Genomic DNA, 22,601 nt, shown 5'->3' on the forward strand with positions numbered 1-22,601 from the left:
CCCCCAGAGTGAGTTTAAGGTGACTGTTATTTTAGAACGTTTCCCTGCCACGCAACACACCGCAGCCACAATAACAAAATATTCAAAATATTCACAGACTTGCTTATCATGTCCTCAACTATCTGATATTCCGATTTTCAAATACATGTAAGTGAGTGTGTTTTGTTGTTTAAAATCTTTCATAAATGATCTTGATCTATAACACTAGATGGGCGCAGACATGTTTGTTCACGCTGCAGTTCAGAGAGTTCTGTCAGTCAGATTTACAGCACATGAATTCATCAGTTTCTCCCGAAATACACGTTAGTTAGTTGCCGGTGAACTGGGAGAAGAATAGAGTGAACTTTATAGTTACTTACACTATGTGTCTGATATGAATAAAACACATCGGCAAATTATATTTGAATCGATTGTTATTGCTGCTTTCATAGACATCAGTGTGTATATTACAAAATCTAAATGTCCTGTTTACTAGTACTTATGTTTGTTTAAATGTCTGAAACTTAAAATAAACATTATGTGATTGAAATCACTGCATAATTGTGATTACATGACAAGTGCAGAGGCCGTCTGTTTCTGGCTCAGCGCCTGCCAAAGTGTGAAAGCACAGTTTGAACCTGGCAGTTATGTGATGCCACTGAGCATTCTAAATCCCGTATGTGGGATCATAGTCCCAGGGGCACAGAAATAAAAATCTCACATGTGGGACCGTACCACTCAAAAGGTTAAATGTAAGAACTGCTACCTATTTGATCAAATAGAACAGGGTCTTGTAACAAGGACTTTTTTTTTTACTTTAACACTTTTTTTAAATTTGGCAAATTGTGTTAAATGGAGAATACCTCACTCATATTAACAGCAAATGAACATTAGCCAAAATATTCATTCATAGTGACAGCAAATCAACATTACCCAGAATATTAAAACAAACATGCAGGGGGTGTGTAGAACTTTATGAAAGAGTATTCAGATTCTATTAATCTGCTGAGCTTTTTGTGGTTGTGCAAATTTGGTACAGTGTGTGAGTGTGTGTTATGAGAGAACTCTTACGTCTACATCAGGTCTCTTCAGGATGTCCTCTACTTTGGCTAGGTCGCCATTAGCCGCGGCCTTCACCAGCTCTTCATTAATGTCTCCAGACTCCTGAGTCTCAAAAAGCTTCTTGAGGAGCTGAGACAGGCGCTCTGCAGGCATAGAAGGACTCACTGTCAACACTGCTATAGTGTCACACAGAGTACACAATGACTGATGAGAAATGGATTGATGCTTGTCTGTGGTTGACTGTGAGCACTACTGAAATATAGGACACTTTCGGTTTCTGTCCAATCAATTAATGCCACAATATATTGAAATTAGGGCTGCATGATGTACAGAAACAGAACTGAAATCAAAAGCAGAGCAGAGGCACCCCAAATCATTTTAAAATTAGACTTAATTCTAATTTTAGATTTTCAAGTCTGCTGCTTCAAGTCTTGCATTTTTTCACATTGCAAAATATATCGCAGGAAATCAAAACATCACAATGTCATTTTTTTTCCCTAAATTGCGCAGCCCTAATTAAAATTGAATAATTTAAACAGATGTGAAAGTAAAATGTCCATGTACACTACCACTCTAGGGTGAATTCCCGAAAAGCATTGTTAGCTAACTATGGTCGCAAGTTCCATTGAACTCTATTGGTAAGGACAGAACTTGCGACCATATTTGCTTTTGGGAAACGCACCCGTTTAGACACACCTACTCATTCTTTAATATTAAAATTTTTCACATTTTATAAGTCACCAAAACTGCAAAATATCACAAATGGTGTGCATGGCAATAAGTGACCAAAAATAACCCAGGTGCTTTCCGGGATGCTTTTTAAACAGTACTGAAGGAATTTCCATGTGAGCTGATCCTTTACTATACTCCCCTATTCATTTCTAAAATTAAAAAAAAGCATTTAAGCATAAGTCTTTATACCAAAAAGTGTTTAAAATCAAACACTTTTGACAAGTAGTGTGTGTCTGTGTTACCTCCAGAAGCATTATTAACAGCAGATCCAGCAGGAGCCACTTTAGTGACAGCGGCTGGATTGTATGTCCAGGATGTCCCACACACCTCCACTTTGAGGTCACTGTCAGAGTAAATCTGTTGCACTCTTCCCACCTTTCCAAGAGTCTGCACAAGAGAAAACATGGGCATCTGAGTGTGTGTGACTGTCCTAAAATGAGTTCCATTTCATTTAACCCACTTTCCTTTCTTTCCAAGCTCTGAAATGGCTGCAATGCTAGACAAGTATGTGTGCAAACTGTGTATTACACACAGGTACAAACACCCCTGTGAGAGCAACATCCTAAGTACTGTGGAGAGAGAGAGAGATGTGGTGGTCGGAGGAGAAAAATCAATAAGTGTAAGGTCTGGCTTTTAAAATTGAGATTGGCTCATTTAAAAAGAGAATACCCAAAGGCTCTAAGGCTTGCAGGACCATATCTCATCTTTATATTGCTCATAACTGAAGCTATTGGAATTCTGTTAAGTTTGTCCAGGGAGGACAACAAAAAGAGGGAGATCCAAGAAATATAAACCAATCACACAGACTCAATGCCACTCTTAGCATCTCATCCACTGCTTTAGGAGGCAGAGCTGCTTGAAACAAACTGTAGATAAAATTTAAAAAAAAACAACTGTGCTATTAGTAGTAGGTTGCCAGTGGCTGCAAGTGAATCCTCATCAGCCTCTTAAACTCAAGCACAATGGGTCTTTATTACAAAGATGAGGTCTCAACAATGCCTGGTTTTATTGGTCATTTTATGTCCATCCAAAACATTTTGAAATTTAAGTCACTCCTGCATATTGAAACAACTGAAAAAGCTGTTGATTAGTCTCTAGATTTTCTTGTGCAGACTAGAGTCAGATGTCTTGGGATGGAGGGGAAAAAAAAGAAGCAATTATTAGATTAGATAAATCCATTACACAGTACTATAAAATAACAGCATCATTTCAGAGCTCTGGCCTAGTGCTTGGTGTCGGAATGGTATTCATATGGGCGAAACAGCTTTTATTTCTGCAACATTTTCCACCTCTCTCTCTCTCTCCCTTCATTTTTCGGTCTGCTTTCTTATCACAAAATAAAATAAATTAAAAATATCCATGTTGGCATAACAGCCAAAGTGTAATATTCAACTAATTATTCAAAGAAACTGTGTCATGTAATCATTAAAGGGATAGTTCAACCAAAAATGAAAATTCTGTCATCATTTATTTAACCACAAACCGTTTCAAACATGTAGGACTTTCTTCTGCAGAACAGTCTGAAAAGATATTTTGAAGAATGTTGGGAGGACAGTTTTGGTTACTGCTGACTTCTATTGTAAAAACATACGTGGTAACACTTTATTTTGACAGTCCACTTTAGACACTTTCAGAGAATAAGCAAATTTGCAACTACATGTCAACTACCAATCATTAGAGTACAGTGTGTGCATAATTATTATGCAAGTTGATATTCTGTCAAAGTAGTCATATTTTTTTCCCCAAGCACATTTCACCAATTCCAAAGCACATCAATCTTAACTACTAATTTGTATTTAATCATTTATAAGTGATATATAATTGCTAACAAGGGCTGAAAGTGAAAAATGCCTAATACTGGTGTGCATAATTATTAAACAGGTTTTCTTTTACAGGTAAAATGCGCCAAAAAGAGATTTAACTCAAACTATAAAGAAATTGCTAAATGAAATCATGACCTCTGGACAGTGAAATGCTCAGTGGGTCAGTAGGGTCAGAAAAATACAGGTGAAGAAGAAAAGACACATGGTAACTGTAAAATAACTAATACAAAAGCTGAAGAATTGGGTGTGAAACCATCAGGAACCCTTTAGTCTCCAGTGCTATCATTTTCCAGAACGGCAACCTACCTGGAGTCTCCAGAAGACAAGTTGTCGGGTTCTCAGAGACTTTGCTAAGATAAAAAATTCTGAAACATGACCCCCACTTAATAAGTATAGCATGCCGTATGATTGTGATTATGAAATACATGAAGACTGATAGTTTGAAAAGGTTTTATTAACAGATAGATTGAGAGTGATTCCTGAAGTATCAGCACCAGTTCAAGTTGGACAAGTGTGGCGGTGGTGAAGGGGTCATGATGTGAGCTGCTTCAACAATGAGCAAGATGGACCTTTCAGGGTTGGAGATGGACTAAAAATGTTTTGGGATGGGCTCCCAAAACTTACTGCCAGTTTCTTAAAGATACATTCTTCAAACAGTGGTACACAAGAGGATGTAGTGCTGGTCCTTCAAGAGTCACTCTTAATTAATCTGTCTATAAACCCTTTAAAAAAATCAGTCTTCGTGTATTTTACTACACTTCAGTATGTGATTCTTATTGAGTGAGGTCCTTTTTTAGGATACTTTACCTAACCCAAGTCTCTGAGAACCTGACACCTTGCACTTCTGGAGACTCCAGGTAGGTTGCAATTCTGGAAAATGACAGCACTGGAGACTAAAGGGTTCCTGGTGGTTTCACACCTAATTCTTCACCTTAATTCTTTTGCAGTTACCATGTGTCTTTTCTTCTTCACCTGTTTTTGACTGACCCTGCTGACCCAATGAGCATTTCACTGCCCAATGGCCAAGCCTTAACTTTGCAATTTCTAGTATTGCATCGTTCTTATGGGCATTTAATAATCGTTGACTTTTCAGTCCGAGTTAAATCTCATTTGGCTCATTTTACCTGTAAAAGAAAACCTGCTTAATTATGCACACCTGAGTATAAGGCATTTTTCACTTCTAGCCTTCATGAACAATTCTCAATTTATAAATGATTAAACACAAAATTAATAGTAGTTATTAAGATTGATGTGGTTTGGAATTGGTCAAATGTGCTTGGAAAAACATATGATCAGAATTTCAACTTGCATAATAATTATGCATGCACTGTATTAGTACAGTGGTTCCCAAAGTAGGGGTCGTGAGACAGTGAGGGGGGTCGCGAGATGATTTCCAGAAATCAAATACATTTTTTTCATTATTAGAAATAACATTTTATCCATAACTAACAAAAGATAAAAAAAATAGCAAATAGTTACATTTAAAAAAGCATGCAAATAAAAAAGCCATCAGCCCAGATTTTCTTTCCGTTCGATCGCGACCCCTGAGGTGATTATGACAGATTAACGACAGCAATAGCGTCAGTTGCAGCAGATCAATTTACAGCACAGTGTTAAACATTCCGACATGTGCACATAGGTAATTTTTTTTCGCGTATTATTTTTGTTGAAATTAAATGTTGGTTAATATCGACCAAACACAACGCAGGGAGGCCAGCAGAGAGGCCTGCGGAAGAAAGCGGAGAAGCACCACCGTCAGAAAGGCCATCGACCTCAGGTACAGAAAGAGACTGGCGTGTGCATAAAGAGGACATCCATAAGCAGTCGGATCAGCCTTACTCTAAGTGTCGAAAGTATCGAGAGGAATTTATACAGTATGGATTCACATGCGTCATCGTCGACGAAGTACAACATCCGCAATGTGTTGTGTGCATCTCATTAGGTGAGGTTAATGTTGAAATTAAACGAATGAGTAAATTACTATAAAAAATTATATGGTTGTTAGACTGTTGTGTTGTCATTATGCTCATGTTTGGATAGACCTATTGGTGCATGTCCGCCGTTGCACGTTATACGTTTGTCTATTTTAACCACCTCCGAGGATAGTGGGGGTCGCGAGTCACTGGCACCGTTATTTTGGGGGTCATGGGCTGAAAAGTTTGGGAACCACTGTGACTGTCTGCTTAATATCTGCCTACAGTTTATTTATGCAGAAGATACTGAGCCTTTTAGCTTTACTAAAGAAAAATGTATACAGCGTGCAAGGTTTACGCGCAAGCTCCGAGTCTTCTTCTCCGTTTTTAGTGCATCTCTGCGGCAGAATTAGCCACATACTGGTCTGGCATGTATACTACATCGTTTTGAGTCCATTTCAGTGGTTTCCTGTGTACGCAGATATTTCTTGAGACGACGCCATGTTTATGACATTTTTTTTTTTTTAGAACGAAGAAGAAAAAAAAAAAGATTGGATAGGGAAAGCTCTGGCTTCGTGTGGATGTGGCCTTAGTTGACATGTAGTTGCAAAGTTACTTATAGTTAGTAGACTGTCTAAAATGGACTATCAAAATAAAGTGTAACTACATACATTTCTCAAAATATCTTGATATCCTAAAAATCTCTGATCACACAGGGAAAAAAGTAAATCATACAGGTTTGAACAACATGAGGGTAAGTAAATAATAACAGATTTTTCATTTTTGGGTGAACTATCCCTTTAAGGATGAGGAAGGTGATGCTCACTGGCAGCATAGCTTCAGCCCACTCTCCATGTCCTCTCTGAAGTAGTTTGATCCGATCAATGTCATAGCAGATCTGGACCAAATCTCCCACCATGAACTGAGAGCTGCCTCCCTCAGCACCAGCCGCCACCTCTCCACTGCGTACAACGTTTGCCTTTGTGAGCACCGCTGGGTTAAATGTCCACCTGGAACACACAAAAGGGTTTTGTGTTCATTTCAAAGGTTAAGTCATGGACCTTCAACAACAGTAGTTGAATTATTAAATTTCAACCAATTTTATTTTTACCGATTATTTCAAATGTCAGGCTTTACAGGGTTAATATTTTGATTTTGTTTAAGCAGTTTCATGCAACTAAGAGGGCTAACGGGAATGTTATGGTTTTGGAACTTTAGGTCTTGATACACTGATTTACCATTTCAGAAACACAGCTTATTTTGGATTAGTAGACTGTTTATATCCAAAATTAGAATTTATGTATATTATGCATCAACATTAATAATTAGTATTTCTTACTATTTGTCGTAATTGTGAAGTTTGAATCTGTCGTGTGCTTTAACAAAGGCGAAGAAAAAAAACAAACAGAGGTGCCAAGTGACTGACCTGTTTCCACTCGGATACTGCACAACAATGTCATGGTCTTCATCAATGCCGCACACAGTGCCTGTGGTTGTGAGCGTTTCAAACATGCCATCAGTCCAGCCTCCGTGACCATGCTGCAGCGACTGAACGATCTCCAGGTCCAAATCAATGTTGACCAAATCTCCAATCTGCAGGCCTCCTGGGTTCCTGTTTCCATTCTGCTCACCTATAGAAAGGTCACAAAGTAAAAATTGAGATGAGCATTAGAATGACTTCTCATGATCATTATCATCTTGAGAACAAATTCTATTGCGACTAACCATTTTTAAAACCACAAAAAAAAGGGAAAAGAAACTACAAAAAATTCTAAGCAAAAGATGAGCAACTGGAAAGGTAAATTTACTCAACAGTTATTATGCATCACTCCATTACTTCATGTTATGTTTGATTACAACAGGGCTGGACAACCTCGGTCCTGGGGCCAGTTTCAATAAGGAGGTTCAACCAACTCTGAGTTAAAACTTGAACTCTGAGTTGACTTACTCGGAGATGGGAAACTGAGTTTTCGGTTTCAGAACAGCTGAATTAAGTTAGTTCAATCAACTCTGAGTAGGTTGAGTCTGAGTTTAGCGCATGCACCACGACTATAAAAAGCCATGATCAATGGAGCTCCGATATTACGATTCGCCATGGCAACAGCTCCCGCCAAAAAGACGTCTGCGTACCTCAGAGTCAATACAAGTTGAATTCTTATCACCGTTATAATATCACAGGTGAAAACTGGCAGAACGGTAGGTTATTGAACTAATAGGCTATTCATTATCATGGTACCCCACGGGCAAAAAAATAAAATAATAACAATAATAATAATAATTTAAGTGCATTTTTCTTATTTTACAAATGATCTGCCAATAGGGTGAGAAAAATACGGCAGCGGCTATTTACACTAAGTCAAGTGGAATTAGCATACTTTCTTAGTGATAGATCCTATTTACAGTAGGCTAAGTGCAAATAGCTCTAGATGCTATTTACACTTAGTGAAAATAGTGATATATTCTATTCACCATGTAAAAGTAGCAGTTCTTTGCAATAAGTGTAAATAATAATTAGATGCTTTTTATACTTTATACTGGCAGATACATACTATTTGCACCTCAGTATTGTTGTACATTAACAGAATGCAATAATAAGAGTGTAAATGATTATATTTATTAAAATTATAAATACTTTTATCATTATTAAACACTGGTTAGGTACTTTACTTCCACTTTTAGAACATTTTCTTCATTTTTATTGAAAATAAATTCTAATGTGATATGTGATGGGAAAAGTGAGAAGAACGAGCTCGGCAAAAGCCGGACTCGAATCCGGTCAGTCGCGTCACAAGCTAGTTCTTTTAAGCCCAACGCATTACAGCCTACACCACTGAAGCCGTTATTCACGCGCATCGTATTTAACCTTGTGTGACATTGGAGAGCGGAGCTACTGTAAATTTGCACTTAGTAATAGACACTCCGAATAATCTTGCTTTCCATTTGCATTTCCAATTTTTTTTTTCTCCAATTTTTATTACCACACTGGCAGATAATTTTACTTAATTTTAAGTAAAATGCACTTAATTTAGATCCCCCCAGGAAACAAATATCTTATATCATTTTTTTTATATAGAAAATCAATCTTGATTTAAGAATTTTTTAATATTTGTACTTGAAATAAGAAAAAATACTTAGTAAGAAAAGCATTTTTGCAGCATGCATGAATGAATGAAGTATTTAACATCGCTTGTGCTTAAAAAGGGGGAGGAGAACGAAAGAAACTCTGGGTTTATCGAAGAAAACCTGCTCCTGACCAGGTTAGGTTCACAGAGTAAGTTACCATGGCAACTGACTCCGAGTATAAGTTACCTCCCTTTCAGAAACGGGCGTTTTCACTTAACCTCCTTTCTGAAACGGGCCCCTGGAGGGCCACTGGTCTGCAGAGTTTATCTCCAACCCTAATTAAACTCGCCTGAACAAGCTAAATAATTTGTCTTCAAGATCATTAGAAAGCTACAGGTAGGTGTGTTTAATTAGGGTTGGAGCTAAACTCTGCAGGACAGTGGCCCTCCAGGACCGAAGTTGCTCAGCCCTGGATTACAATAAATGTGCTTTTATTGCATTTAATTAGTCTCATTTGTGGTTTATACATTGCTGCATGTGGGCATAAAGCATGCAAGTTACAATGTAATTATCATGATTACGAGTTACATTCAGGGCAAGCAGGGTGCTAGCAACCAAGGTTTGTATCATGGGTTTGATTCCCAAAGATGTATACTTTAGGGTGACCATACGTGCCATTTTTCCCGGACGCGTCCTGGCCAGGATTTCTATATTGCTTTGATTCAAAGTACCTCAAGAGCGTTTCGAAAACATAAGGAACCGATGTCATCAGTCTGCACATGCAAACAAAGCCAAATCCTAGATATTTTAAGCAATATAGAAATCCTGGCCAGGATGCGTCCGGGAAAAATGGCACGTATGGTCACCCTAGTATACTTTTAATGCAATCATAAAAGTGCCTGCCAATTTAATGCATAGATGTATATGTTATCAATTTTTTTTATATTACCCGACTATATTACTTAAATGTATAAAATTACATTTTATATAAATACAAATGGTTGTATTATATTCATGTGTTAATAAAATTCCAGGACTTTCAATGACTTTTCATGCATTACTTTGGGGAGTTTTCAAGGACTACAATCAGGCCAGTGGTTAAAAATTTCACTTGCCCTGCTAAAATTTTCACTGACAATCAAACAGTCAGTAATAAAATAAGAACAAACAAATTACAAGCAATAGCGCAAGAAGACACAAAAGAGAACTCATTTCGGTGTTCACGTGCAGACTGAAATGTGGCTGTCTGTATGCGCACAGAAAGCAGTGTGCGAGTACCGAATTTAATTTTCTTTTGCTTCTTGCACTTGAATGGTTTAACACTGCTTGAATGTTTAAACTGACAAGGCTTTAAGCACCTTGTACAAACCCTGTAAATATAAATTTATATCATACATATTTATCACACACCAAATTCCTTTAATATTCTTTACTCAAGTATCGTATGCATTTGTCTGCATTGCAGTGCATTCCAAATGCATTTTGGTAGAGTTAAGTGAACTTCAACAGATAGCCCTTGCTCAGTGAGTATGGAGCAGTGAACACTGCGTAGGGACCCTGTAAATTGGAAAGCACAAGACGTTGCGCTTTGTGGGACCATTTCTTAAGGTTTCAAGAGTAATTAATTTGAGTTGACCATTCTTGAATAGAACCTTATTTTATTGGTTTGGATAGCAAAGAGTCAATTATGAATTGGGGCCAAAAGAGCTTTTAAACAGGAATGTGTCATTGTAGCTATGCATGTCTGAAGATCAGCCTGACTATACCATCTAGTGATGACACCTAGTGGAGGCATGTTATACAATACACTCTGTTAAAATGCAGTAGAGGACTTCACTTGACCTATGAGGCTTCTATAAATCAAATAAGTTCATGTAAATATTATTAGTCTACTAGTATGACATGGAAAGCTTACCCAACACTGGACAGTGGTCTCTGTAAAAAGTGCCACCTTTGGCATCTTGCACACACTTCAAATCAGACTAAAAAAGAAAAAAAGACAATTCATTATAACAGATTTGTTAAAAAAATATTTTGAGTGCCTAATCACAAAAGCCTAAGCAGCGAACCTGATACAGTTGTCTGGATTTCCTTCTCTTTATCCAAATCTAATTAATAATTCCAGTGGCAGATGGCTGTGCACACCCTCCAGATATATTGCAATCACAGACAAAAGCCGTTGCCCAGCCACAAAATGATTGGCTGAAATTCAGACGTCGCAGAAAGTCTAACAGCCAATCAACGGGCGGCCTAGCACTTCAATAACTGAGGCACGCTTTCTGCAGACCACACCCCCTGCTCTCTTAGCCTTTGGTCTTCATGTTGAATTTCGCTCTCTTGTGAAGAGACAGAAAGGGAACAGATTTCTTTTATCATGCAGATAGCTCATCCAGCTGCCCCTCACAATAGCTGCCCTGCACATGGCTCTTATAAAGAACCCCAGCTTATGGGATGACTAGACTGTGTGTGGTGCAGTGCGTGTGTAGGGGGGTGGGTAGCAACACAAAGGCCAGTTAACTGCAGTCTTTTGTGTATGTGCATAGTGATGGGGGTGGCTTACCATGCCCTCGAATCCCACTCTGTAGAGGTTCTTGGCCCCGTTGTCCCAGAGGACGTAGGCTGCGCTGTGGGGGCTGGAAGCACTCCAGTCCTGGACCTCCGTCACCTGAAACATAGGAGGATGGTGAGGGAGGGCAAAGAGAGACAAGACAAGAAATTCACAGACCTCAACTAAAGTACTCTACAGTCTGATTAATTCAACTAACAAACAATATTCAAGAGCAAAAGAGCTTAAGGACCATGGACATCCCAATAAAGCTAATGTGAAACTAAAAATATTGCATTATAAAAAAAATTTAAATTAGCATCTTAAAAGGTCAGTTCTTTAAAATAAAAACAAAAGTTTGCCACTGAATGGTACTTGTATATTCAGAGCAGCTTGTCTTGGACTAGACTTTAAAGTCTAGATGAAACGCAAGTAGCGACATATCTTGTTTTCCTCCATATTGTGATGTACATCAGAGTGTAACAGATTATGACAATTAGAGTAAATATGAGGCAAAAACTTTTTTCTTTTTTTAAATGGGAACATATGCAAACAAATAATTGTTCACATTAAGATCTACTAGATGCATTTAGAAAATTAATTTAGATGAACTGAGGGTGAAATAACAGTAACATTAACTCAAAGGTCAACTGTGTTAATGATCCGGTGTCAAACATGTTAAGATTTCCTCTACAATAATGTACTATATATAATTTCAGTCACGCAATAAGCAATTTGTAAAGGTAAAAACACTGAACAAGCAGCAAGCACACTGAGAGTCTCAAGAGAGTGAAAATTTTCACCAGACACGCCATTCAGCATGCCAATGGGTTAAACGGTCAAACTCAATGTTTAGGTTGAAGTAGATTTACTCTTTGAAAGAAGTGTGCTTGAAAGCACTCTTTAAATACACTTAACTGGAGTGGCCTGAAATATCTGATAATTCAAAGACCAAATGAATAGCTGACTTGCACAGTACCATCTGGCATCACTCTTCGCTCAAAACATGCTGCTAAAAATATCTGTGCTGAACTTATGAGAAAGATTAGTTTCTTACTAGGACAACATTTAAATTCTTTTTTTTTTTTAAATGCTGTTCCCTAATTGGGCTTTGCAGGTTTGTCAATAAGCAGAAGAGAAGCAGTGCTTAGCAATAGAGCACTGAATAAATCTATTAGACTGAAGGCTAAATATGAACAGTGATTAGCCTAATACAACACTAGAATACAATACAGGTGAATATACATCTGAATAGACATCTAGTCTATTCAGATATCACTGAATAGACTTAAAAGCAGGGACCAAAGGTAGGGTAAATACTTTTTAAATTGTTTTTAAACTGCACAAGAAGTGTGTCAATTACTGGCAATTAATTTTAATTAGTCTGAATTGTGTAAAAAAAAAAAAAGTGTAAAAACTGCAATCAAACCCTCAATCTTTGCTTAATAATGACAGTTTATAATAATAGTGAATAATGTAGCTTTAAAAAAAGCTTTGTATGTAGTTTTATAATGTGGTTACAGGGGAAACTTTCACAGTTACTTTTACGTGCAATTCATGAACTTTGTTTCACAGCACTTTTTAAGTTACTGCTCATGTAAGATGGATCGTCGTCACAAGGGTCGTCACAACGGGTTAAAGCAAAAGAAAATCTTTTGACTGAAAATTTTTCCTTGGTCAAACCCCATTCCACAGCCACACCTGCCACACACCCAGTTTAAGAGCAGTTTTTTCTTCTTCTTGTAATTAGGAGCGCTTGTCCTCCTAATTAAAAAAATTTAGGAGTACCTTCTGATCAATAATCAAATTCTGATCAAAAATTAGCCTTCCTAATACGAGGTGATATTTACCTCCTTAAAGTGATTTACAGGGGCATTTTCTTTTTACCTTCGTAATGGCATTTTTCTAATTTTATTAAAAGTATCTCATCTATGTCAAATTCAAAAATGCATGTTTAAAAGCTTTTTTAAATTTCTAATTAAATCAATATAAGAAGTAGAATAAGACGAATAAGTTGCCAATCATATGAAATTAATATTATTTAAAAAATAATTTGTACTACAGGTGACACAGAAGAACACAAAAGTGGCTTGTAGGTACATTTTCAGACGTTTAATGAGGCTCAGAGGTGGCATGAGTGCAATTAAATTCATGTTGAGATTAATGTTTAAAATATAACATTTTGAATATAGAAATATTAAATAATTTAAAGGGGTCATATGATGTTGCTAAAAAATAACATTATTTTGTGTATTTGGTGTAGTGAAATGTGTTTATGCGGTTTAAGGTTCAAAAAACACATTTTCCACATAATGTACATTTTGTTTCTCTATGCCCCGCCTTTCTGAAACGCGTCGATTTTTACAAAGCTCATCGGTCTGAAAAGCGAGTTGTGCTCTGATTGGCCAGCTATCCAGTGCGTTGTGGCCGAATTCCTCAAGCGTGTGACGAAAATGTTACGCCCCTTACCATACTGCGATGCGCGATGAGACAAAACCAATAAAACCCATTATAAACGAGGCATTTGTTGCATCCAGTGGGGACATAATTACTGATTATAATGACTTATACTGTCTTTTTACGCGTTGCATGGTGCCGCGTACACACAAAACCATGTCTGCATTTGTGATCGGAGAAATGACAAACAACAAGCGCTACTCTACTGCTCAAAACTCGTGTTTGAATCATCAGTGGCAAATCCTTTAAATATGAAAACATACTTACAGGCTGTGAATCAGCATTATTTGTCAGCATCATAGACTGTATAGGGTTAGCATGCGTGCTGAAGGGGAAACAGGGGAACTAAATTCACCGGAACACCGGCATTGTATGCTACTCTCCCAGGAAACAGTTCTCGCCCTCCGTAAAATGCGTTGCACACATCTGAATATTTGGGTTGAACTGTTCTGGAACAGTGTTGTAAATACAACTTAACCACTGATTTTTAGTTGTGTCCTCTTTTGGAAGGCCAAACTAAGTAGTTTCACTTTTACAACGTAACGCAGCGTCTCCACGATATGGTGGCGAGAATCAAAGTTACGCCTTCTTTCTTTGCATGAACATTTGGGCGGTGTTATGCAACTCTTACCACATCGTGACGTAGACATGAGGGGGCGTGTTTGAATGAGGCATTCACTTTAAGCAAGACTCAAAAGCATGTGCAAATAATACATACCATAATCTGTCATCGCGTTGTAAACGCGGAATTCAACTGTGGGAATGAGTAGAATTATTATTAAAGGAGACATATTATGCCCCTTTTTACAATATGTAATGTAAGTCTCTGGTGTCCCCAGAATGTGTCTGTGAAGTTTCAGCTCAAAATACTCCACAGATCATTTATAATATCATTTTGAAAATGCCTATTTTGAGTGGAAGCAAAAACACGCTGTTTTTCGAGCCCGTCTCTTTAAATGCAAATGAGCTGCTGCTCCCCGCCCCTTTTCCAGAATAGAGCTGCGCCATTACAGCTCGTACCTGCTAAAAACATTTTAAACTAGCTAGAAGGCTGATCAGCAGTAGCTCGACCTATATTATTATTGTTATTTTTATTATTATTGAGAACATTAAGAAGGTAGTTCGACCTGTATTCTGCTACTGCGATTCTCTCTGATGATGCAGTAACTTACTGCGGGGGAGAAAAAAAATCTTTGGTCTGTCCAATGATTGTAAACTGTCATTAAGTCCGTCAGACTTAAGATATTTTAGCGGTAATGTGACCTAAAAAATATTTAAGACCCATCGAATCTGAATTTAAGACATTAAGACTTTTTATTAGGAAAACGTTAAGACATTTTAAGACCTTTTAAGGGCCCGCGGACACCCTGTTACAGATTAAGGGGCGGTAATATTATAATGAGATCCCTTTGCCACGTCACCAAGGGAGAGAATCCTTGGTTGGTAGATGCACTGGGGACCTGATTATAGCACTTAAAACCTGGAAAAGTCAGATTTTCATGATATGTCACCTTTAATAGCCGCAATCCCGCGCCGAAATTCAAGTTCTGCTCTGTGTTCTCTGCTAATAACCAGACTGTGAATGATGCGAGTGGCATCACTATGTTGTCACTGAGAAGCTGCAGCTGTGGCGTGGACGATTTTTGGTGTGCTGGTGTTCTGACGATTTGTGCTACCCGCTCAGATTGTGCTACCTCCCATTAAAAAGATAGGTAGCACAAATCGATAGTGAAAAATGCTACCAGCATCTTATTCATGTGGTTTGAGGCTTTTTCTAATGTCCATATCTACCCTAAACCTACCCGTCCACACCTACCCTTACACTAAACTTACCCTTAAAACAATGTAAATATATTTTTGGTAGCACAATCTGATAGATAGCATGTTTCATCGGCACACTGGCAGAACAACAACAACAATGCACTACATGTTTCTTTTCCCCTCATTTTTTTCAATTGATGGAAATCTGTCGTAGAGACGTACAATTTTAATCCCTGATGTAAGTCGATTTGAATACAGCTGTTTGCTAAATGAATAAATATAAAGTAATAATGCCTTGGCACAATCTAATTTTGCTTCAGTGAACAAGAAAGAGCATAACATAGCTGTAGCTCCATAATGGGGGAAAGTTTTTAATCTAATAAATGATGAGTAAAGAAAATCAAGCATAACCAAACATGTTGAGGCACTACCTTCCCTCTTCTTCCATTCCCGCCATCCTGATCCTCCCACTGCCAATCCACTCCTCGCACCACCCGTCCTCCTGCAAAGATGCCCCGGGCGGTGATCTTCTTTGACTTGCGACGAGATTCCAAAAGAACTCTGTGCAAACACATAAAAGTATGTTACAAAGACAAAAGCAATCAAAGCGAGAGAAGTTATGCTTTGGAATATAAGAGCTTTACAAAAGGAAAAAACTACATAATGAAAATTATTGCAAAATTTGAGGTGGAGATGTAACTTCCTGCAATGCTTTAAAGGGGTCCTATTATGCTTTTTCACTTTTACAACTTTAGTTCGTCTGTAATGTTGCTGTTTGAGCATAAAAAAGATCTGCAAAGTTACAAAGTTCAAAGTCCAATTCAAAAGGAGATATTTTATTTAACAGAAATCACTTTTCAAAAACTACAACGACCGACTCGTTCGGACTACAACACATTTTCCGGGATTTGTGATATCACAAATATCGACGAATGGGACGAGACCTGGTTGAGCTGCACTAGAGAAGGCAACGAGTGTTATCACTATGTCAGAGACACGCTAGCTTTCCCAAGGCAGACGAACTTAAGAGTGGTTACAATCATCCGGGTTTAAATCGCGCTCAAATTGATTTGATATTGACGCAATATTTACACTAAAGCTCGCAGGCGGCTATGGTAAGGGACATGACATTTCCCGACCAGGCGCCGAGTGCTGCCAATCACAAAACACACTGGCCCAGCTAACCAATCACAGCACATTTGGTATTTCAGAAGGCAGGCCTTCATTTGATACAGGAACTATTCGAGCCGTTCATGCCAGACTGGGGAGAGAGGTGTTGTAATAATGTAAAATATGTGAAAAAATAATGTGTTTTTCGAACAACCTAGTATGAGAGCCTGTTCTAGTGCACCCCCAAAACAAAATCAAGACTTTGTAAAAGAGCATAATAGGACCCCTTTAAACAAGATGCCATTGTAGGTTTGTATTTTATATTGTTTAACTCGATTTTCTTCGAATCTCGAATGTAACCTGAAACCTGCAGGATAAAAAAGGATAATCCTGGATCATTTTTTCAATCACTTTTTGTTTGTTTCTAGAAGAGAAGCTTGTATCCCATCTGGAAGCTGCCCCATGCTGAACCACAGCAGACAGTTTCTGATCCTCCAGCTTTGCTGACATGTGATCATTGTTCTTCTCTATGTGCCCCTAACTAACGGCACAGAGTTTTCTCAATACAAAACATAACATTCCCAAAACATATTTAGGTTATGCATACTGTGCTTGAAATTGCAAACTTCAGTTAAAAAAAATCTCTAAAATACAAAAGAGACTTGCAAACAAATATAAATAAATAAAATAATTTGGTCTTGTGCACAGAATGATCATATGCACCCTAAAGCAGGTGGAAACCACAGCATGAGACAGCAGCTGCCAAAGGAAACACCCAGCAAAAAAGGCCTGACTTCATCACTGTCTTTGTGTGTTGTACTTTAACAATTCTCACCAGGGAAATAGAGTCACACTTAGTTGAAAGGAGACCAGCTGTTGAGCTGACCTATTGTTTCTTTGAGCTCATGTTGAGGGCAGTTATGGTTGCCGGCTGCCACGAGAGACGTCTGCAACAACTGCTAGACTTCTTAATAGCCTTACCATATGGAAACAGTGAAGGATACGTTACTCAAGCTAGTAAAAAGGAATGCATTGCAAGTCTAAAAACAAAACAGCAGCTCCATTTTCATATTCCATGCAAGAAAGTAGGTAAACAAAACTATTCCAGCTGTATTAAGACTTTTTTTTATAAATAATATATAAATAGCCAACATCTGACTGGCAGCTAGTAAAAAAGAAAAGTCTAATATACTTTGGTCAGACCCATATTAACCATAGATCTAAGCAGAAATAGAACAGCACACATTTCCCGTGTTATCGTCATGACAGACATGCAACCTATAAACAGTTCAATGAATCTCTTGATGCATCTTCGCATATACTTTGGTGAGAGAAACAAGCCATTTTATATTATGACCACTGCCAAGTCGATATTCAGAACAGCACAAATGACCTTACAACAGTGATTACTTTACCATGCCCACCGCATTTCAAGGGCGGGCTTTTAAAAAAAATAAGTTACCTTTGGCTGCATATATGTAGTCTCTGTATTTAATAGAGAAAACAAATGACAGAAGTGTGAAATGAGTGAAGGTCAATGTCAAAAAGAACAAGTGCTGTTTTAACCAACTACTCCCCTTTCTAAAAACATCCACCATACTGCATTCTACAATTCCTTTTCTTTGAGCAAACAGAGATATTTTGCTTCTGGATGATTATTCCAAATTTCCAAGATTATTTGCTCATGTGGTCTACCGCAAAGTCTGATCCAACGCTTGCATTATTCAAACGAAACTCCATTAGTTAGCCTCTCTGCCATAACAACACCTTTTTATCATAATGATTACTAAGTTAACAATAAAGAGTTCACCAAGTGTGATAAACAAAACAGTGGATAACAACAAGACTTACCTGAGCTGCAATTTGACTGTAAAAAGGAATGCATTGCAAGTCTAAAAGCAAAACAGCAGCTCCATTTTCATATTCCATGCAAGAAAGTAGGTAAACAAAACTATTCCAGCTGTATTAAGACTTTTTTTTTATAAATAATATATAAATAGCCAACATCTGACTGGCAGCTAGTAAAAAAAAAAAGTCTAATATACTTTGGTCAGACCCATATTAACCATAGATCTAAGCAGAAATAGAACAGCACACATGTCCTGTGTTATCGTCATGACAGACATGCAACCTCTTGATGCATCTTCGCATATACTTTGGTGAGAGAAACAAGCCATTTTATATTATGACCACTGCCAAGTCGATATTCAGAACAGCACAAATGACCTTACAACAGTGATTACTTTACCATGCCCACCGCATTTCAAGGGCGGGCTTTTTAAAAAAATAAGTTACCTTTGGCTGCATATATGTAGTCTCTGTATTTAATAGAGAAAACAAATGACAGAAGTGTGAAATGAGTGAAGGTCAGTGTCAAAAAGAACAAGTGCTGTTTTAACCAACTACTCCCCTTTCTAAAAACATCCACCATACTGCATTCTACAATTCCTTTTCTTTGAGCAAACAGAGATATTTGGCTTCTGGATGATTATTCCAAATTTCCAAGATTATTTGCTCATGTGGTCTACCGCAAAGTCTGATCCAACGCTTGCATTATTCAAACGAAACTCCATTAGTTAGCCTCTCTGCCATAACAACACCTTTTTATCATAATGATTACTAAGTTAACAATAAAGAGTTCACCAAGTTTGATAAACAAAACAGTGGATAACAACAAGACTTACCTGAGCTGCAATTTGACTGGCTATTTGGGATGTCAGTCATTGATCTGCACTAAGGTCAATAGCTAATTATATTGCTTAATATTGCTATACAACTGCTGGTATGCAAATATTATAGAGTAACTTGTGCATCACACCAAAACGGGCCAGTTAGTTTATATACATCTCCACCAAACAAGTTAGAAGCAAAGCAGAATATTAAAGGGGTCATATGATGCTTTTTAAAGATCATTATTTTGTGTATTGTACACAATACTGACTCCACTGTGATGTGACGCTCTCTCGCTCGCTCTCACACACACGCATGCGCACGCGCGTACACACACACACACACGATGCGCAAAACTCCGCATTTGAACAGTTATGACCCCTTTAAATCACTGATCAATTCAATTGACTGGAGCAAGAGGAAACAAGAACATGCTAAAAAAAAACATACAAGCATGTAAGAAACTAGGGTCCAGTTGTTCAAAATAAATTAGACCAGATTTAATTTGCATCATACACATTTATATTTTTCACTTGATTTATCAATTATAGTCACAAGACACCATAGATAAAGTAGGCAATCTATTAAGCCTTTAAGTACAGTAAAGAAAAATGTTTTTGCCCATATAAATAATCAATGCTGCTTTGAGAGAAAACACACACACACAAGAAAGAAGATCCTGGATAGCTAAACACAGGATTTATTTTGTGAAATTAAATTTTTTGTACAACTGGTCCCAGGTAGACATGACAGATAGACTACAATGTCCATACATTTAAAAACCAAACAAATCAAGACCAGTGGGCCAGCTTTGAAGTCATGCACTATGCAATTCAAACCTAAAGTATCTTGATTTAGACATAAATCTCCCACATTGATGGACATGGTGACCAATGATGCAAACTGCTCTGTACTATTAAAGGCTAGTATTCCCACTGAACTCCAGGCAGTGGAACAGTCTACCTGTCGCTGGGCAACAACATTCTGTAACTGAAGAAAGCATTGCATGCTGGGTCTGAAAGTGGCCAGATAAGCTACCTCATCCACAGAGGGAATAATGCCAAGGTGTCAAGACCACACGGAGAAAACTCACCTCTCACTACCAGGAGTGGTGATGCGGTAGAACCTGTGACGCAGGTGGTGCTTATCACCATGGTAACAGGTGGTGCAGAGGTCATAGTTGGTGCACTCTGCACATTTCCATCGGATCCCAATGATGGGCTGCTGCCGACAGGTGTCACACATGGTGCCATCATGCTTGATTCCTGTAACATGGTAATTACACGCATATGACACAGAAGCTGACTTCCACCGGCAGTGTGCCAACTACAGATTGCTCTATTATATATGTGTATATATGTAAATACACACACACACACACACACACACACACACATACACAGATATATCAATATCTCAAGACCTAAATGTTTTGTTTTTTTAGATAACGTTAATTAATGAAAGCTATTTTGAATCATCACCAGTGTATGTTCAATCTAAACAAGTTCGGTCTCGTTTAGGCCAGGTGACAGATGCACTGGATTAGCACTAACTCACACTCGGTGAAAGAGTCTCACCTGTGGGCGCACTGTCTAGAATCCTCACATCATAAGCTCCAGAGCTGCGGTAATTGGCGGCGGTGCCGTTATCCCACACAACCACCACCTCCTCCGGGCTCTCAAAACTCCTGACAGTGCCGACGTGCCCTTCTCCTCCGTCTTGTTTACCCCACTTCCAGTTACACAGATATATCAATATCTCAAGACCTAAATGTTTTGTTTTTTTAGATAACGTTAATTAATGAAAGCTATTTTGAAGCATCACCAGTGTATGTTCAATCTAAACAAGTTCGGTCTCGTTTAGGCCAGGTGACAGATGCACTGGATTAGCACTAACTCACACTCGGTGAAAGAGTCTCACCTGTGGGCGCACTGTCTAGAATCCTCACATCATAAGCTCCAGAGCTGCGGTAATTGGCGGCGGTGCCGTTATCCCACACAACCACCACCTCCTCCGGGCTCTCAAAACTCCTGACAGTGCCGACGTGCCCTTCTCCTCCGTCTTGTTTACCCCACTTCCAGTCAGGCCCGCGGATAACTCGAGCACCCACTCCCTCCATCATGACTCGGTTATTCCTACCGGTGGTCATTTTAGGAGCAAATATTGCAATATAAGTTAACGTTACTTTTAGCTAGCCGTTAAACCAGCTCAGAAAACGTGAGGCTTTAAATTGACTGATTCGACCCGTCTTACATCTGGGTCAATGGCAAGTGAAGGAGGGTAATTTAGCGGTATGGACAAGTAAAGGGATGACCTGGTTTTCTTAAGTCATACAATTAATTGTATATTGATATCCTAACGACAGGACTTAACTGTGAAGTATTCAGAATTGCTTAAGTTAGCGACAAATAAAAATAACGTGCAAGTCGTTTTCGTGAAATATCTCTTACGGAGTAGAGTTAGCAAATTTACGTTGTAATTTAATTTATTCTGGACACAATGGTGTGGTAAATTTGGCGAAGTGTTTATTTAAGTCTCTAACGGCTGCTTTTAGCAAAGGCCAGTTAACGTTAGCTGGTCTAGGCTAACCAGCGCTGTAGCTAGCCTGCCGAAAGTTCTAGGCTGTTACTTGACGATAGCAAAATTCCTATAAAAACTTTCGATTTAGAAAAAAAACAACCGTCGCTTTTATCGTGAGATGTAAAACTGTTTCGCGAACTTTGCGGTGTGTTCGCAAGCGTTCAACAGATGGTCCAACTTCGCGCGACGCGATTCACAACGTCTTTGCGAGCTGCAGCAACAATCCGCTCCAGCTTGCAGTGCAAATAAACCACTTTCAGCGAAGCGTCCCGTTTTTTAATAAGCGACGGCGTAATGGCTGTAGATGAAGTAACCGCAGTTCCTCATGCCCGAAACAAATGCACGCTCGGATCTGTAAACAGCAGCCACATCGCCACGGATGAGGAGACCTTTGTTAGTGCTTTCCCAAGAATTCCACCAGCAGAACTGAATATTTCCTTGCCAAAAAAGATTCGGAGACCATTTCTGAAATATATCCTTAAAGCCGACCTTTAAGCCCAAGTAATATCAAAGAATTGGTGAAAATGCTTGAGAATTTCTTGAGAAATGTTTCATAGAAGTGCAACTCAAGGCGAACGCGTCGCCATTATTGTCAATGAGAGCCAGAGCCAGAGCCAGAGCCAGAGCCAGCGGAGGCGGGATTGTTTGGGAGCTTCTCGAGCCAAGCAGTTCCCGTGGCGTAAAATGACGTCACGTCAGGGTTTAAAGTGAGCAGAGCCCAAACACAAAATGTGTGTGTGTGTGTTTATGTGGTTTATGAGGACACAAATTTGTATAATTACATGGGTATGATAGGATATATATATATATATATATTATTTTTTTAGTCATTTAGCAGATGCTTTCATCCAAAGCGACTTACAAATGAGGACAACAGAAGCAATCAATTGTAGTATTAAAACAACT

The 22,601-nt window shown here is 38.4% G+C and overlaps 1 protein-coding gene across 3 annotated transcripts in view; it reads right to left on the minus strand.

The window, feature by feature from the left end:
* Positions 1 to 22,295, minus strand: part of LOC107550435 (E3 ubiquitin-protein ligase mib1) — a 99,791-nt gene extending 77,496 nt beyond the window's left edge. For all 3 annotated transcript variants that reach the window (XM_016231710.1, XM_016231709.1, XM_016231708.1), the window contains exons 1-9: positions 21,036 to 22,295; positions 20,209 to 20,380; positions 15,767 to 15,896; positions 11,133 to 11,237; positions 10,488 to 10,554; positions 6,936 to 7,140; positions 6,336 to 6,519; positions 2,016 to 2,160; positions 1,051 to 1,184 (exon numbers count right to left, since the gene is read on the minus strand). In XM_016231710.1, the coding sequence (XP_016087196.1) occupies positions 1,051 to 1,184; positions 2,016 to 2,160; positions 6,336 to 6,519; positions 6,936 to 7,140; positions 10,488 to 10,554; positions 11,133 to 11,237; positions 15,767 to 15,896; positions 20,209 to 20,380; positions 21,036 to 21,264 (1,371 nt within the window). In that variant the 5' untranslated portion in view covers positions 21,265 to 22,295. The remainder of the gene's footprint in view (positions 1 to 1,050; positions 1,185 to 2,015; positions 2,161 to 6,335; positions 6,520 to 6,935; positions 7,141 to 10,487; positions 10,555 to 11,132; positions 11,238 to 15,766; positions 15,897 to 20,208; positions 20,381 to 21,035) is intronic.
* Positions 22,296 to 22,601: the final 306 nt, after the last annotated feature.

This window comes from Sinocyclocheilus grahami, unplaced genomic scaffold (assembly GCF_001515645.1).
Source record: "Sinocyclocheilus grahami isolate Dianchi unplaced genomic scaffold, SAMN03320097.WGS_v1.1 scaffold398.1, whole genome shotgun sequence".
NCBI classification, from domain to species: domain Eukaryota; kingdom Metazoa; phylum Chordata; class Actinopteri; order Cypriniformes; family Cyprinidae; genus Sinocyclocheilus; species Sinocyclocheilus grahami.